At 47.3% G+C, this 13,020-nt stretch overlaps 1 protein-coding gene across 2 annotated transcripts in view; it reads left to right on the top strand.

Moving 5' to 3' along the window:
• Positions 1–12,914, top strand: part of Supt6h (SPT6 homolog, histone chaperone and transcription elongation factor) — a 39,503-nt gene extending 26,589 nt beyond the window's left edge. For both annotated transcript variants that reach the window (XM_057773671.1, XM_057773670.1), the window contains 11 exons: positions 49–191; positions 1,463–1,603; positions 4,332–4,527; positions 4,880–5,118; positions 5,806–5,919; positions 6,088–6,212; positions 9,315–9,427; positions 9,731–9,808; positions 9,892–10,058; positions 10,495–10,682; positions 11,263–12,914. In XM_057773671.1, the coding sequence (XP_057629654.1) occupies positions 49–191; positions 1,463–1,603; positions 4,332–4,527; positions 4,880–5,118; positions 5,806–5,919; positions 6,088–6,212; positions 9,315–9,427; positions 9,731–9,808; positions 9,892–10,058; positions 10,495–10,682; positions 11,263–11,449 (1,691 nt within the window). In that variant the 3' untranslated portion in view covers positions 11,450–12,914. The remainder of the gene's footprint in view (positions 1–48; positions 192–1,462; positions 1,604–4,331; positions 4,528–4,879; positions 5,119–5,805; positions 5,920–6,087; positions 6,213–9,314; positions 9,428–9,730; positions 9,809–9,891; positions 10,059–10,494; positions 10,683–11,262) is intronic.
• The last annotated feature ends 106 nt before the right edge of the window (positions 12,915–13,020 follow it).

Genomic DNA, 13,020 nt, shown 5'->3' with positions numbered 1-13,020 from the left:
CCGCCCGGCTCCCTCCATTCTCTTAGTAACCTGCTTTCTTTCCTATAGGAAAGCTCATCATCTGTAATGTTACTGGCATTGCTCACAGGCGCCCACAGGGTGAGAGCTATGACCAGGCCATCCGAAATGATGAGACAGGACTGTGGCAGTGCCCCTTCTGTCAACAGGACAACTTTCCTGAACTAAGCGAGGTATGTGCTGCAGTGTTGCTGTAAGGTTTTGTTTTGTTTTTTTTAACTGAGAAGTCTGATGATTTGAGAGAGTATTTTAGTTCATGCTCTCATCAAAAAAGTACACAAAGGAAGGGGGTGGAAGACAATTTTAACATGAATCTCTCTTTTCATTCTGATGCAGTCACTATAACCCCTAATTCTTACCCTACTTCCTGTCTGTCACTCTGGCGAGTTAGGACTTATATGTGTTTTCATCCACAGAGTAGACAGTGTCCTTATACTTGCTTGAGGGTGTGTGTGCCTCTGTATGATTTTTGTATTATCCCTGCTCTGATTTCCCTTGATTCTTTTAGGCATGATGTGCCTGCCTACCTTTTATATTTCTTTTTTTTTTCCCTATGTAGATGAGGCTGGCTTTGAATTCATAGAGATAGATCCTGCCTCTGCCTCCTCAGTGCTGAAATTTAAGGTGTGCCTCACCATATCCAGCTATCAACATTCTTTTTTAACGTCACCTAGCGTTTTCTGCCTTTTCACTTATTAGGTCCATTGTAGCAAGTTCTTGTTTAGATACTTGTCACACTCACTAAGACAGAACAGAACAAAAGAAACCACAGTGGAATTAGGAAGTCAGTCGGTTAAGCGTGAAAGTTTCATCTAATGACCTTAGTGACAAACATGAAGTCAAGGAATCTGGACGTTCACAGATTTGTTTGGTGTGTAACTAACTGAGTTTCCAGACCAGTGCCGGGCATCAGTGGTAGAATAAGTTACAGCAACTCTAGATACCCTTTTCTGTTGGTTTGTGTGGTTTTTAGTTTTCTTATTTATTTTGTATATTTGTGTACACACCATTTGTGTGTGTGTCGGTTAGTGGGGGTGGGGGATTCTCCTATTGCATGCATCCCAGGGATCAAACTAAGGTCATCAGGCTTGGTGGTAGGAGCCTTTCCCCACTGAGTCATCTTGTTAACTCCCTGATTTTTCTTTTTTTTTTTAAGATATATTCACTTTATTTTAAATGTGACTCTTTTGCCTGTGTTGGGTATATGTACCATGTGGTATACTTGATGCCCTCAGAGGTCAGAAAAGGACATTGACCCTTATAATTGGAGTTATTGTTTATGAGCTTCTGTATGGATACTGGGAATTGACCCCAGGTTCTTTGCAAGAGAAATAAATACTCTTAACCACTGGGCCATATCTCCAGTCTTCCCACTCCCCCCAGTACTCTCTTCTGAACACGGGAGCTCCAGAATCTTAACAATCAACCTCCTTTCTCTTCTCAGGTCTGGAACCACTTCGACAGTGGCTCGTGCCCTGGCCAGGCCATTGGTGTGAAAACAAGGCTCGACAATGGTGTCACCGGCTTCATCCCTACCAAATTCCTCAGTGACAAGGTGGTGAAGAGGCCAGAGGAGCGAGTGAAGGTAATGGATGACTAGCCTATGGAGTAGTGTGTTTTCCAGTTGCCCCACTTGGGCTTTCTAACTTGGGGCTGCCCCCACCGGGAGTTGGGCTCTGTTCCCAGTGACTGCTGGTGGTGAGGGCAGAAAGAGGATTTATAATAACTGGAAGAAGCCGGTTGGGAGCATCTGAATGAGTAGTGGCTTTTGTCTGCTGCATTTGTAAAGCAGTTTCTGCTGGTCTCGAGCCCTTTGGGAAAGGGTTCCTTCCTGTGTGAGAAGCTGTGGTTTTAGCACATGGCAGGAAGTGAGACCCAACTTCACAAATAAGAAAGCACTGCCTGTTCTCCCTTTTAGACAGTGTTGCTCAGGAGATTGCAGAGCTGTGTGACACAGCCCTATCTATAGACTACCTCTGGGCTTCACAGTAGGACAGGGGCACACAGAAGGAAGGTCTGAATGAGAGGTTGGCAGTAAGTCTCCTCCTGCAGCCGCCGTGAACTGGGCTTCAGCTAGACACTCATTGTGTTCATGTTCTGTCCTCCACCCCGTGTGTGTGTCTGTTAGACAGTCAGTGAATGTGGTCTGTGTTCTGTCCTCCACCCCAGTTATACACATACCATTGTGTACTTGGTGGTCAGAGAATAGCTTTTCCAGAGTTGATCCTCTCCTTCCACCCTGGGTTGTTGGTTTGGATTGGGGGCAGGGTGGGGCATATGTTTAGTTTTTTTTTTTTTTTTTTTTTTTATATATTTATTATGTATACAATATTCTGTCTGTGTGTGTGCCTGCAGGTCACAAGAGGGCACCAGATCTCATTACAGATGGTTGTGAGCCACCATGTGGTTGCTGGGAATTGAACTCAGGACCTTTGGAAGAGCAGGCAATGCTCTTAACCTCTGAGCCATCTCTCCAGCCCATGTTTAGTTTTTGAGACTTATAACTTGATGTTATAGACCATTATTGAGATCTGCTTGCCTCTGCCTCCTGAGTGCTGGAGTTAAAGGTGTGCACCACTATACCCAGTTTTACCTCAGTTTTTATGGTTACTTGTGTAGGAAGGATCAGACTCAGGTCTCCAGGCTTGCATAAGTGCCTTTACACACTGAACCATCCCCCCAACCATCTCTGTTTTGTCTCTAATCCTACAACTTCAGATACGCTTTTTCTCCTCTAAGGTAGGGTCTTACGTAACCCAGCTTCAAATTTTGTATGTAGCTGAGGGAGGACCTGCTCCCTGCCTCTACCTCCCTGATGTGGGAAGGTTATATATCAATCTGTTGATTTCATTGGTTAATAAAGAAACTGCCTTGGCCCATTAGCTCTAGCCTCTTACTGGCTAACTCTCACATCTTGGGCTGGACCTTCATCATGTCTGCCCCGGAGAGGAGCGGCGTGGCGTCTGAGCTCACTTCCCTTCTTCCCAGCATTCTGTTATGTCTACTCCACCCACCCAAGGGCTGGCCTATCAAATGGGCCAAGGCAGTTTCTTTATTAACCAATAAAATCAACAGATTGATATATGACCTTCCCACATCACCTCTCAAGTGTTAAAATTAACAGGCATGTGCCATCCTGTTTCTGTATAGTGCTAGGAATTAAATCTAGGGTCTGTGAATGCTGGGAAAGCATTCTAGTAGTTGAGCCACCTCTTCAACTCCCCGATTTCTCTAGAGACATCTAAGTCAGTGGTGTGGCTGGATCCAGATTTGCCAGACACCCTGTATCTTAGTTACTTTTTGTTTTTTTTTGTTGTTGTTGTTTTTATTTATTTATTTATTTTTAGTTACTGTTTTATTGCTGTGAAAAGACAACATGACCAAGGCAGCTTATATAAGAAAGCATTTAATTGGAAGCTTACTTAACAGTTTTAAGTTAGTCCATGATCATCATGACTCAGCGGCTAAGAGTACTGCCTGCTCTTCCAAAACTCCTGAGTTAAATTCCCAGCAACCGCACAGTGGCTCACAACCCTCTGTAATGAGATCTGGTGCCCTTTTAAGGAAGAGACCTGATCAGTCATCCTTATCAACTTAGACCTTGAAACCTAATATGAACAAGTTCAACATCGCCGCCATATATGGGCTTCCCATGCATGCTTCATCCTTGCCAAGGCATAAATTTCTCTTCTTTTTTCTTTTCTTTTTTTGTCAATTTCATAATCATCATGGTGGAAAGGTGGCAGACACGGCTCTAGAGCCGTAACGGAGAGTTTTTACATACTGATCCATAGGCCGCAGGCAGAGAAAGGTGCTGGTCTAGCCTGGGCTTTTGAACCCTCAAAACTAATCCTAGTGACACCCCTCCTGCAACTAGGCCCTGCTTCCTAATCCTTCCACAGTCCATCATCTGAAGACCAAGCGTACGAATATGTGAGTCTAGGGGCCATTTTCATCCAACTTTCCTAACCTGTATGAGTCAGTCTGGGAGGGCTGTGGGCTTAAAGCTCAAAAAAGACGTTCTTATAATGAAGTGAGGATTTCCAACAGGATCCAAAAAGACTGCTTAAATCAGGAGAAGTGGACAAACAGCTTCTCAGAGAAGAGTGTGAGCTTTACTGAGCAGAAGAATGCTGGTAATAACCGTCCAGTTTTCCAGCATACACCTGCCTACTCCAAATTCTACCCTGCCATTTGGTAGCTGACTTTGGGCAAGCCCCACCTTTCTGTTTGGGCTTTGCAGTTCTATGTGAAATAAAACATTGGACTAGATAGTCTTTGTCCCTTCCAGCTCACATGTTCTGTGGATCTAGGTGGGGATGACTGTTCACTGCCGTATCATGAAGATTGATATTGAAAAGTTCAGTGCAGACCTGACCTGCCGGACCTCAGACCTCATGGACAGGAACAATGAGTGGAAACTGCCCAAGGATACCTACTATGATTTTGATGCTGAAGCTGCAGACCACAAGCAGGAAGAGGACATGAAGCGAAAGCAGCAACGAACTAGTGAGTGACCAGCAGTAGACCTTGCACCTGAATGCAACAGCTTATACTTGGGACTTAGGCTGCAGAGTTTATGTGCATCAGTTCCCTGGGGAATAGGGGTGCCCTGTTTTATGAGGCCCAGAGGCATGAAACACAAGTGTGAGTAGAACTGGAACCACAGTCTCCTGGTTTACATTTTGCTAAACTTCATTTCCTCAGTCTAAGAACTGAGGTTGATATCTCATTTACATCAGAGAACCCAAGCCCAGAAAGTGTCTCAGAGTCCCACAGTGGGTCAGAAGCTATCCACGATTGTCCTGTTGCTGCCAGCCCTAACCCATCGCCTGGTCTGTCTCTCTCCTGCCCCCTTCAGCATACATCAAGCGAGTGATTGCACATCCATCTTTCCATAACATAAATTTCAAGCAAGCAGAAAAGATGATGGAGACCATGGATCAAGGCGATGTTATCATCCGGCCCAGCAGCAAGGGTGAAAACCATCTGACCGTGACCTGGAAAGTCAGTGATGGCATCTACCAGCATGTGGATGTGCGGGAGGAGGGCAAGGAAAATGCCTTCAGCCTGGGAGCCACTTTATGGATCAACAGTGAGGTGAGCTGTGCCTGAACAAGTTCTTTCTGGTTGCTTTCACCTGACACCTAACTTGAACACATCACACATATTTGTAATATGCAGCACAACAAAGCAAGGTAATTTATAGAATAAATTACTAGCTCTCCCCCCCACCTGGTATTTCTAATTTTAAAATCGCTTAGAGAGGGGCTGGAGAGATGGCTCAGAGGTTAAGAGTACTGACTGCTCTTCTGGAGGTCCTGAGTTCAATTCCCAGCAACCACATGGTGGCTCACAACCATCTGTAATGAGATCTGGTGCCCTCTTCTGGCCTGCAGGCATACATGGAGGCTGAACACTGTATATATAATAAATAAATCTTTAAAAAAAAATCGCTTAGAGAGAATTATTGAGGAAGTGGAGAAAATGATGGAGTGCATACATGCAGATGAGGCCTCTTATCTGTGCTCAGTACGGAGATATCCAAAGTTCCCTGATGTTCCTACATACAGTGAGACATCACAGTTAGTATTTAAAGAACTTTATTCTGGTAAGCCAGTGTCTGGGATTTAGTCAAAGCAGTTGATAAATTGAAGGGATTTTGCAGTAGAATGAGGGGAAGTCAGCCCCTGCTGAGCAGAACTGCTGTCATGTCCCTTCAGGGTGGTTTGTAAAGGAGTCTCAGGTCTGGATGTGACGTGTGAGGTCTTAATGGTCTTCCTGTAGGAATTTGAAGACTTGGATGAGATTGTTGCCCGCTATGTCCAGCCCATGGCTTCCTTTGCTCGAGACCTTCTGAACCACAAGTATTACCAGGACTGTAGTGGTGGGGACCGGAAGGTAAGTCTGAGACTCTGTGAGGATGACACCTTCCAGGCTCTTAAGAGTGGACACTTCCGCTGAGTGTAGGGGTCTCAGTGGTGAAGGAAGTATATGTGCATATGTACCAGTCATTGTATACCAAGCATGCTCTACCATTCCAACCTGTCCCCCTCATTCTACCCCCAGAAGTTAGAGGAGCTGCTCATCAAAACTAAGAAGGAGAAGCCCACTTTCATCCCTTACTTCATCTGTGCCTGCAAGGAACTTCCCGGCAAGTTCCTTCTGGGATACCAACCCCGGGGTAAACCCAGGTGAGCACTGGTGCTGAGAAGCTGCTGCCTTTGGGGTCTACACATAGGCTAGAAGAGAGCCACACCACTCTGGTTCACCTTCCTTCGTCCTCTTAACCCGTTGAGAGGTAGGGAAAGGGGTTCATGATGCACATCTATCCAGGCAGTGACTCTGCACAGAGTCGTATGCATCATGAGAATTTTGTGGTGGTTTGGTTTTGTTACTGATTCTTTTCCTTCCTTCCTTCCTTCCTTCCTTCCTTCCTTCCTTCCTTCCTTCCTTCCTTCCTTCCTTCCTCCCTTCCTCCCTTCCTCCCTTCCTCCCTTCCTCCCTTCCTCCCTTCCTCCCTTCCTCCCTTCCTCCCTTCCTCCCTTCCTTCCTATGTAAGCTGATTGTGATATAAATGACAGTGTTGTCTACATGCCTGGTAGAGGCAAAAAGCAAAGAGTCACCTAAGAAAGTCACCCTCATCCACACTAGAAAAGGAATTCCCTTCGCTACCACTCCCCAGGCACTACAGTGATTAGGAAGGCTCCCTCATTCATTTTTCCAGAACTTTCAGCACATGGTAGCTCACTGATGCCACATTGTGTATCTTCTGAGTGTGGGTGAGGTGGATGTGTCTCCTACTCTGTTCTCTTCCGTGTGTGATTGGCAGGCCGCTTTGTCTGAGGCATTCCTTCTGCAGCTCTCTAGCTCACCCTGCCCACTTGCCTTAGGGTGACCTGCTTAGGTCTGTTAAACACTCTAGTGATAATAGTTGCCTTCTCTGCCTGGCACGAGCCATCCCACCCTTAGCACTGTATTGGTCACATGTGATACATAGCGGGGCTCTGGAGCCTTGTGGCACCTGGAATATCATGCTCTTTTTTGAAATACCTGGAGTGGCAGCCAGGACACTGTGAGACTATGAACATCTCATGAAGACCACATAAGAAAGTTGAGGACATGAAAGAAAGATTCAACACAGTAGCTTCTCATAGAAGGGAGCAGAGACTCCTTGACTTCTGGAGATTTAGAAAGTAGTTTTTTTTTTTTTTTGCTTTTTTCGAGACAGGGTTTCTCTGTAGCTTTGGAGCCTGTCCTGGAACTAGCTCTTGTAGACCAGGCTGGTCTCGAACTCACAGAGATCCACCTGCCTCTGCCTCCCAAGTGCTGGGATTAAAGGCGTGTGCCACCACCGCCCGGCTCTAGAAAGTAGTTTTTGACTGAGTATAAGTGAAGCCTTCAGCGTGTTTAACATTGTCTCAGTTGTTTGTGGCTCTTCTTGAGTGACCGTAGCACTATGTTTAGGTATGATGACTGCCTTGTATACTTGCTCCATTGTTCCTTGTGACTGTCCTTTAGGTCTAAGGGCTGTTGTGCTTGGTACATGGGCTGTAAATACAGAACTCAAACTTAGAACTAGAACCAGGTATGAAACTAAGTAAGACCCATCCTCTTAGGCAGTTGGCTCCTCTCACAAATAGTGAGTGAGGGCAGACTAACCACCTTTCAAGTGCTAAAGAGTTTGCCTTTTCTCCTTTTTTTTTGAGATGGGGTTTCTCTCTGTAACAGCCCTGGCTGTCCTATATCTGTAGACCAGGCTGCCCTTGAACTCACAGAGATCCATCAGGCTCTGCCTCCTGAATGCTGGGATAAAGGCGTGCACCATTACTGCCCAGCTAGAATTCTCCTTTCTTTATCTGGAGCTGCCCAGGGAGGCCTCTTCCCATCTGATGTTCTGTCTCCTTGGTCTCACTCTACCTGTAGCCTGTTGTCTGCAGTGAAGACACCCCCTCCGGTGCATCCTCCAGCACAGCTTCCCTGGCAGCCTGTACTCAGCACGCAAGGCCTCTGCCTCCTTAGCCTTACTTGTACTCTGTCATGTGCAGCCTGTCCCTGTCATCTCTCCTCCCCCAGCACCCAGCTGATACTTATTTGGCCACTTTTTCACAAGTGGTCACAAGTGGTGTCTTGCTCAGGGTTGTTATTGCTGTGATGAAACATGACCAAAGCAAGTTGGCGGGAATGAGTTCATTTGGCATATACTTCCATATCACGTTCATCATAGAAAGAAGTCAGGACAGGAACCTGGAGGCAGGAACTGAAGCAGAGGAGAGCTGCTTACTGACTTACTTAGCCTTTTTTCCTTTTCTTTTCTTCCTTTTTTATTATTTTTTATTTTTTTATTTTTTTGGTTCTTCAAGACAGGGTTTCTCTGTGTAGCCCTAGTTGTGCTGGAACTTTCCTTTGTAGACCAGGCTGGCCTTGAACTCATAAAGATCCACTGCCTCTGCCTCCTAAATGCTGGGATTAAAGACATACACCACCACCGCCTGGCCCAGCCTGCTTGCTTTTTTTTTTTTTTTTTAATATTTATGCTGGGCGGTGGTGGCGCACGCCTTTAATCCCAGCACTCGGGAGGCAGAGACAGGCGGATCTCTGTGAGTTCGAGACCAGCCTGGTCTACAAGAGCTAGTTCCAGGACAGGCTCCAAAACCACAGAGAAACCCTGTCTCAAAAAAAAAAAAAAAAACTGTTAAATATTTATTTATTTAATATACAATATTCTGTCTGGGCCGGGCGGTGGTGGCGCACGCCTTTAATCCCAGCACTTGGGAGGCAGAGGCAGGTGGATCTCTGTGAGTTCAAGACCAGCCTGGTATACAAGAGCTAGTTCCAGGACAGGCTCCAAAACCACAGAGAAACCCTGTCTCGAAAAAAAAAAAACCAAAAAAAAAAAAAAATATTCTGTCTGTGTGTGTGTCTGCAGGCCAGAAGAGGGCACCAGACCTCATTACAGATGGTTGTGAGCCACCATGTGGTTGCTGGGAATTGAACTCAGGACCTTTAGAAGAGCAGGCAATGCTCTTAACCACTGAGCCATCTCTCCAGCCCCCCAGCCTGCTTTCTTACAGAGCCCAAGACCACCAGCCCAGGAGAGGCCCCACCACAATGGACTGGACCTTCCCACATCAGTTGCTAATTAAAAACATGCCCTACAAGCTTGCCTATGGCCAGTCTTTGGAGGCATTTTCTCAGTTGAGGCTCCCTCCCCTCCAATGACTAGCTTGTGTCGAGTTGACATAGCACTAGCTAGACAAACAGTATCTGATGCTTGTTTCCTTATAAAATCTCAGGATAGAATATGTAACGGTGACTCCTGAAGGATTCCGGTACCGGGGCCAGATCTTCCCAACTGTGAATGGGCTCTTCAGGTGGTTTAAGGATCACTATCAGGATCCTGTTCCAGGTGAGTTCTACTGTACTCTTGACCGTAGGCTGTGGTGAGAGGGACACAGTCCTAGCTCAGGGAAGTGAAGTCAGTTATCATCTTAGCTGCCTCATGCCTGCTCCAGCTTTCCTGCAGCACAGACGTTCTCCATCTCCTGGCTGTCCTGGAACTCATTTTGTAGGTGAGGCTGGCCTCAAACTCATTGAGATCCACCTGCCTCTGCCTCCCTGAGGGCTGGGATTAAAGCTCTTCTGACTCTTGAGCTGGGAAGCCAGAGTAGCTTTCTGGAGGAACGCAGCTGACTGCATCTGTTCCTTACAGGCATCACTCCCAGTAGCAGCAGCAGGACCCGGACCCCTGCTTCCATCAATGCTACCCCAGCCAACATCAATCTTGCAGGTGAGATGCTTGCGGCTGAGACTTGTAGGGCAGTGGGGAACTAGAGGGATTTACACCCTGACATGGCTGTCTGTGTGTTACAGATCTGACACGGGCTGTGAATGCCTTGCCTCAGAACATGACTTCGCAGATGTTCAGTGCCATTGCTGCTGTCACAGGCCAGGGACAGAACCCAAATGCTACCCCAGCCCAGTGGGCATCCAGCCAGTATGGCTATGGTGGCAGCGGTGGAGGCAGCAGCGCCTACCATGTATGTGTTTTCGGGAGGATTCTTCCTGAACTGGGTGGGGAGGAGAGGGGGCGATCATCTTTTACTTCCAGACTCAGATGCTGTAGACACCTGGCCATGTCTGCTACCAGGAGCTTCTTATGCTCGGGCCTAGGAACCATCTCTAACAGATGTTCCTTATCTGCAGAACGTTTGACAGGAAGGGAATAAGAAAGGGCCTGGCCTTTGCACAGGTGGGCTATTTGGAACCCTCAAGCCACCTGAAGTGGTCAAGATTAGTGGACAACTTTGTATGATGGTGCTATACTCCTGACTTTATTCTCCAGCACACATCCTGCTTCCAGGTGGATTACCTGGAAGCACTGTTTAGAGCCAACTCGCATGGCCTGTCAGAGATTGACAAGGAAGCTGAACAAGCCCACATCAAACCCCTATTTCTCTGTCCACCCCTTTTCAGGTGTTCCCAACGCCAGCCCAGCAGCCAGTGGCCACACCACTAATGACCCCCAGCTACTCCTACACAACACCAAGCCAGCCCATTACCACCCCACAATACCACCAACTCCAGGCCAACACTACCCCACAGTCAACCCAGGCCCAGCCCCAGCCTTCCTCCAGCTCCCGACAACGGCAACAGCAGCCAAAGTGAGTACATGGCTAATGGCACAGCACAGACAGGTTCCTAATAGGAGCAGGTGGTGCCATGTGGGCTGAAGACTTAACATAAGCAGCTGTTGTATATCTTCTTGAAAGCCAAGACCGTTAAGATGCTCCCATGGTACCAGGTAGTAGTGATGCATGACTTTAATCCCAGCACTTGGGAGGTAAAGGCAGGGGATCTCTGTGAGTTGGAGGCCAGCCTGGTCTACAAAGTGAGTTCCAGAACAGCTAGGGCTGTTACACAGAGAAACCCTGTCTCAGTGAGTAAAAAAAAAAAGTTCCCATGGGCATTGATTTCTGAGGGAAAAAATGGAAAGCAACAGAAAGATTGCTTCCTATAAGAATCAAGTTCTTAAACTGGGTGGTGGTGGTACACACCTTTAATCCCAGCGCTAGGGAGACAGCAGCAGTCCGATCTCTTTGAGTTTGAAGCCAGCGTGGTCTACAGAGCGAGTTCCAGGACAGGCAGGTTCCTTTCTGTATCTCCTCTGTGACTGACAGGAAGGCGTCCTTTCACACACCCAGAAGAACCCTAGTCTCTTCAGGCCCTTCCTTTCTCTTCCAGGTCCAACAGCCATGCAGCCATCGACTGGGGCAAAATGGCTGAGCAGTGGCTACAGGAAAAGGAGGCAGAACGACGGAAACAGAAACAGCGGCTGACCCCTCGACCCTCTCCCAGTCCCATGATTGAAAGCACCCCTATGTCCATTGCTGGCGATGCGACCCCACTCCTGGACGAGATGGATCGGTAGGGGGCCTGTTCTACGGACTGGTTACCTCTGAGGCTTCAAGAGACCTGGCCACCCACAGCCTCACTCCCTGCCCCTCTTTTTTTTTTTTTTTTTTTTTTTTTTTTGTGGCATGAAATGACATTCTCTTTAATGGTCAGCCGGGATGGGTGGCTGGATGGATAGACTTGTGAACTGGTATGCACCAAGGAGCAGTTCTCCCACTCCAGACCTGTGCCAACCACCTGTCCTAGGACCAGGCTAGGAGAGAAGAATGTAGCAGGAGGAGGCCAGTGAAATGGAACAGCCGTCGTCTCCCTGGAAGCCATTTTGAGGTCTGCCCTCACCTGATACAGGCTGTATCAGGCTCAACTTGTACATGTGGGGAAACCAATGCTATTTATTCAGTTTGAGGCAGGAGGGAGAGGATGAAAAATGTTTTCAGTCTTGATGTCAATACTTTGGTGGCATCAAAGTAGGACTGTGGGGGACATGTGGAGCGGTGTTGACCTGCCAGCCCCTGCCTACCTACCCTCATCTACCTATCGCCACCTGCTTCTCACCTGTCATTTGAATAAACAGTGTTTCTACAGAGCACTTGCCGAGGCCTCACTGCAGCTCCCCGCTGAGGGCTTGCTTCGTATCAGTTTGAAACACCAAAAACTTCCTCTCACAATCCATCAGAGACCGGGATTCAGATTGCTTGTGGTCACTTCCCTGCTGAGCCCCATGACTCTGTGTGCTTCTTACATCTTTTGTTAGCTGTGTTGAGGTGATGTCTCTAGCCCAGGCTGGCCTTGGAGTTACAGCAGTCCTGCTTCTGCCTCCTGAATGTTGGAGTTGCGGGAATGACGTGTGTGCTTACGACTTTTTGGTTTTGGTTTTTCTTGGGTTTTGTTCTTTTGAGATAGGGTTTCTCTGTTGTAGCCCTGACTGTCGTAGAACTCAGTCTGTAGACTTCAAACTCAGATTCACCTGCCTCTTCCTTCTGAGTGCTGAGATTAAAAGTATGCACCACAACCCCCAGCTTATTTTAATTATGTATGTGCATGTGTGGGTGTGTGCACAGAAAACCAAGAGGGTTATGGATCCCTTGGAGCTGGAGTGGTAGAGCTGTGAGTCACGGTGCATGAGCATTGAGAGCTCAGGCATTTTTCAAGAGCAGAGCCGTCTGCTGGCCTGTCTCTACTGTCTTACATTAGCTGTCCTATCTATGAAAAGGAGATGGTGACACACTCAGGGCTGAATGAAATGTTGGGCCAGGGCTTGGGCCTGGTGGTTTTTTAGCCACCAGACTACTGTGATGTTCTCATCTCCCACACAGTGTAGAAAAGTAAACCTGGGGGCTGGAGAGACGGCTCAGTGGTTAAGAGCACTGGCTGTTCTTCCAGAGGTCCTGAGTTCAATTCCTGGCAACCACATGGTGGCTCACACCATCTGTAATGAGGTCTGTTGCCCTCTTCTGGCCTGCAGACATACAGACAGAATATTGTATACATAATAAATATTTTTTAAAAAAATAAATTAAAAAAAAAAAAGTAAAGTAAACCTGGACACCCCTTCATTTCTCAGCTGTGCCTTGGTCTCTGACAGCC

Source organism: Chionomys nivalis, chromosome 7 (genome assembly GCF_950005125.1).
Source record: "Chionomys nivalis chromosome 7, mChiNiv1.1, whole genome shotgun sequence".
Lineage (NCBI taxonomy): Eukaryota > Metazoa > Chordata > Mammalia > Rodentia > Cricetidae > Chionomys > Chionomys nivalis.
The sequence above is the reverse complement of the archived record's forward strand: the minus strand, read 5'-3'. Positions and strand labels throughout refer to the sequence as shown.